The sequence below is a fragment of the Colossoma macropomum genome, unplaced genomic scaffold (genome assembly GCF_904425465.1).
Source record: "Colossoma macropomum unplaced genomic scaffold, Colossoma_macropomum, whole genome shotgun sequence".
NCBI classification, from domain to species: Eukaryota; Metazoa; Chordata; class Actinopteri; order Characiformes; family Serrasalmidae; genus Colossoma; species Colossoma macropomum.
In genome coordinates this window covers 16,429,017-16,434,016 of record NW_023494794.1, presented here as the reverse complement: position 1 = coordinate 16,434,016, position 5,000 = coordinate 16,429,017, and the positions used below count along the sequence as shown (strand labels likewise).

Here is a 5,000-nt window from a genome sequence, read left to right as displayed (position 1 = left end):
AATCAAAAAACAGTGGTTAATGTAATGGTGACCAGATGCCTCAGTGCTGCGGGAGGGTAGAGCCACAGAGATGGCATCAGGAAGCCTGATGGAATTTTGGGACTTCTCAAAGTGTGTCTGATCTCCTGCAGCACATAGTCGAGTCAAAGTTTATTATTTATATAGCGCTTTTTACAACAGGTGTTGTGGCACCAGTGGCAAGGAAAATCTCCCTAAGAGCAAGAGGAATAAACCTTGAGAGGAACCAAGACTCAAAAGGGGAACCCCTCCCCTTCTGGTCGACACCAGATAGCAAACAGTGTTAGTATAAAGTATTAGAATACAAAAAGGGAAAGACAGGCAGAGCAGTGGTTAATTAGATAGTTTGAGTTTATGCAGCAGCAGCATCAGGAGGGTCAGGTCATGAAGGTGCAGTTTGCACATTGTTGTACAGGGTGAAGCTCAATGGTGGTCAAAACGGTCCAGAAGGCTGAAATGGTCCAGAAGGCTGGCCAGCAGTGGCATCTGATCAAGGCAGAAGAAGCAACAGCATCAGACCCACAGGATGGGCAGCTGTTCAACACGGCAAAGAAAAGGAAACAGAGAGTCAGTTTTGTACAGAGAGACTGACCACAGATTACAGGGTTAACAGAGCAGCAGAGACTCCGGCAGGTCTAGATATTACAGCCTCACTAAGAGGGAGAAACCAGAAAGGTAACAGAGTCACGAGGCTCCCTGAGATGTCGGCGCCCCTCCACTCCACTGTCAGCAAACCTGAGTGAGTGCGTGAGCAGCGGGACGACAGCACCAGCACTCCCAGTTTACCATAATACTCCATGACTGTGAACCCCAGATCTGCACCTTTTATCTAGCAGGGAAAACTAATTACCAACGGCTCCACTAAACAAGTGGGTTTTAGTCTAGACTTAAAGACTGAGGCTGAGGCTGAGTCTGAGTCCCGAACACTGACTGGAAGATTATTCCAAAGCTGGGGGGCTTTGTATGCGAAGCTCTGCCCCCTGATGTAGCTTTATTAATACAGCTTTGGTCTTAAAGATCTGGCAGAGGAAGCAAACACCCACAAATCTTGATGCCCTAATCATTACCATCTTAAAAATCTGTGTGTTTTTCCTGGCCTGGAAACAAAAGAGCAAAAAAACACTTTTTCATAAATCTGTTAATTTATTAATCATATATACATTGTAATGATTCATCCAAGCAACAAACAACCGATTCATTTTCTTCTTCGAACATTGTGAAGAATTTAATGTAAGTTTTTAATTAATATTAATATTAGCTTAGCAAAGCTGGCCAACAGCAAGGGAGGCAAATCTGACTTACAGTTGAACCCAAAACGGACCTCTTAATTAAATAAAACAGGCGAAAGCAGCGAACGTCACCAGCCGAAGCTGAATCTGAAGCTGAGCTGCACAGCTGACATCGATAGATAATTTGTGCAGTTTGGAGCAGAAAACACAGAAAAATAAGCCTTAGCCTTGAATCTCTTCACAGGCGCAACAATACTGCAAGTCTAGTTTCATTCATTTAATTTCCTGGAGTACAGACGGTGAAGACCGAGCTCCTGGAGTAGAGCCGGTGAGGACCGAGCTCCCGGAGTACAGACGGTGAAGTACAGACGGTGAAGACCGAGCTCCCGGAGTACAGACGATGAAGACCGAGCTCCCGGAGTACAGACGGTGAAGACCGAGCTCCCGGAGTACAGACGGTGAAGACCGAGCTCCCGGAGTACAGACGGTGAAGACTGAGCTCCTGGAGTACAGACGGTGAAGACCGAGCTCCCGGAGCACAGACGGTGAAGACCGAGCTCCTGGAGTACGGCCGGTGAAGACTGAGCTCCTGGTGTACGGGCGGTGAAGACCGAGCTCCCGGAGCACAGACGATGAAGACCGAGCTCCCGGAGTACAGACGGTGAAGACCGAGCTCCCGGAGCACAGACGGTGAAGACCGAGCTCCCGGAGCACAGACGGTGAAGACCGAGCTCCTGGAGTACGGGCGGTGAAGACTGAGCTCCTGGTGTACGGGCGGTGAAGACTGAGCTCCTGGTGTACGGCCGGTGAAGACTGAGCTCCTGGTGTACGGGCGGTGAAGACTCCTGGAGTACAGACAGTAAAGACTGTCGAAAGTACCGGGTTACGCTAGGTTTTGTTTGATGTTGAAAGACCAAGTAAAAATAGAGATAATATTAATTAGTTATAAGAATCACATTTATCTGTTCATAAAAGTAAGCTGAATGTGACGGAGCTGACGTTGCACTCATCATTTATCTTATATCTTGTCATATAAAGAAACAGAAAAAATGTCTGAATCATTTTTTAGATCTGATTTTGTTTTGTGTGTTTTTGGGTCCAGTATGTTGATACTGTCAGCCAGAAAGAAATAAAATTGTCAGATCATGTGGGAGAAGTTGTGCTGGAAAACTGGCAGAGTGAAAATTTTTCATGTGGTAAATAAAGACAAAATCAAAATTATTCAAAAACTCACAAGGGTCAGTATTAGTAGTAACACTAGCGCAGAGCAGACATAATTACGTCCAGCGTCCGTCCATCCATCTTTCCAGACCTCATCTCCTCCTTTCATCCTTTTAATTAATTAAAATAAATTACAGTTCCATCAATTTAACACAGTTACCATGGAGACCTGAATACAATAGACACTTTTAATAGCAACCCATAAAAAGATATTTACTGCATCTGCAACCATCAGTCTATCATCAGCAATCCCCCCTCCCCTCTCTCTCTCTCTCTCTCTCTCTCTCTCTCTCTCTCTCTCTCTATCTGTCCCATCTCTCTCTCTCTCTCTCTCTCTCTATCTGTCCCATCTCTCTCTCTCTCTCTCTCTCTCTATCTGTCCCCTCTCTCTCTCTATCTGTCTGTCTCTCTCTCTCTCTCTCTCTCTCTCTATCTGTCCCATCTCTCTCTATCTGTCTGTCTCTCTCTCTCTCTCTATAATTCATTTGGAGGCTTTACAGCTGGACTGTGAAGCGTAACAAACGAATTTATGTGACTTCTAGGAACCATGAAACACCTTAAAGCACCGAAAATCTGCTCATATGATTGGGAGTGAATGGAGGACGACACACCGCTTCACTGAAACATATATAAATGTGCTTTAAATGGGTGATTAGGTGAGGAGGAGGTTTGCAGAGCGGTGTGGCTGTTCTAGGGGTTTCCGACAGCAGCGTCTGTCGCGCTGAATACGTTTCACGGTCACTGTGTTAAAGATTATTATTGTGTTCTTTGTTTGCTGTTCACATAAAACCAGGGTGCTGGAGCTCGGGCCGAGTCCTGGACCTCTTCCTGATCCTGGAGCTTCTCCTTTTGTGCTGATTTGCTGTTCTGAGTGCTCTGCTCTTCTAACTGGTCTCATTATTTATTAATTCCTTTATTGTTTTCCTGGCTAATTAATTCCTCTCCCTCTCAGGGTTCTCCATGCTGCAGGCGATAATGGAGTCCGCAGTAGCGAATAACTGGCAGGTCACGGCTCGATCTGTGGGGAACATCGTTGATCCTCTGGAGTTCCGCAGGATCATAGAGGAGATGGACCGCAGGCAGGAGAAGCGCTTTCTGATTGATTGTGAGGTGGAGCGCATCAACGCTATACTGGAACAGGTATATACTGTTTAAGCCAGGGCTGCATCCATACCGTTCTTCAGACCGAGTACATATTTTAGTACTCTGAGTCTGAGTCTGATACTGAGTCTGATACCACACTGAGTATCTACTCAGAATGAAGTATCTGTCAGTGTAAATGAGTGTAATGAACCGTAACAGTTACATCATTAAATCTATCTGATTTTAATGAAGTGCGTTAGCTAGCTATGCTACACTAGTGATCTCTGATCGAGCAGCGCTGCAGTGGAGAAGAGTGGGTTTTGTTCCCTAAAGTAGGTTTCATAGTTTTGATCCTCATCTGTCTCTTTCAGCAGCAGTACAGCGACAGCAGGAATCACATCCGAGGCTGACGCACCCGAGGAGCTCACGCTTCCAGTTTTCCGTCTTATTGGAGTCGTTTGATTGGCTGGTTGAGCTGTAGCTGAATGTCCTCTAAAGCCGGACAGACACTGTGTGACGTTAGAGATCTTGTTCTTTGGTGACTCTCACTGTCCGTTAGAATAGACCATCGTGTTCAGACAAAGCTACGATTTATAAACTCACACTGTACGAAACGCTCCGTCTGACTGACCTGCTACGGGAAACGCAGCCTCTACAGACGCTCTGAGGAATTATTAGTCCCCAGATAGTCCAGGTCAGTCCGGTCTTGACCATGAAGGGCTGCAGATTTTCAACCCAGCAAAGCAGGAGAAAACCACTCATTTGAAGAGAGACCAGTTAATGAATCTCTTAACTGTCACCCCATTTTAGCCTGAAACAGCATACCCAAACTGAAGGGGGCGCTGTTTACGCGTACTTTGTTCTACAGTGATGATCTCGGTCTCACTTGAAAGGAAACTCCCTCAGTCAGAATAACTGTCTGAGTTACTGACTCAGAGTCTAGAATGGAGGAGTTTATTTCCTCCTGACTCATAGATCTTTAAACTGATGTGTTATCAGACCTCATGCTCTGGATTATGGTGTCTCTGTGGAGGCGGAGAGGCTCTGAATGTGACGACACAGATCTGAGAGTGTTTGATCATCCAGCGCTGTATTGATGGACAATTTGATGCATAAAAATGATGTTTAAAAAACAGAAGTGAACACTTTGACGGAAGTGCGTCGGAACTAAAGTGATCTAAAATCGACAGAATCGGGAGCTCCTGCTTGAGCATAACGAAAACCAGCAGCCACACCGGATAAGACTGGACACCGCTGGTCACGCTGATTTGACTGTTGGTGTTAATTTGCTTTAGACAAGCAGCTGTGAACCTTCTCAGAGTGTGAAATGCTGGATGCACAGAAAGAGAGAGAGAGAGAGAGAGAGAGAGAGAGAGAGAGAGAGATTTTGTAAACATTTGATTGCATTCTAAAGATTTCATTATACACTCTTTCACTCTCTCACTCCCG

General features: G+C 45.6%; 1 protein-coding gene across 4 annotated transcripts in view; it reads left to right on the top strand.

The window, feature by feature from the left end:
* The window catches only part of LOC118814675 (glutamate receptor 3-like), an 82,815-nt gene that overhangs the window by 43,928 nt on the left and 33,887 nt on the right, over positions 1 to 5,000 (top strand). For all 4 annotated transcript variants that reach the window (XM_036580385.1, XM_036580383.1, XM_036580382.1 and 1 more), the window contains one exon: positions 3,421 to 3,608. In XM_036580385.1, the coding sequence (XP_036436278.1) occupies positions 3,421 to 3,608 (188 nt within the window). The remainder of the gene's footprint in view (positions 1 to 3,420; positions 3,609 to 5,000) is intronic.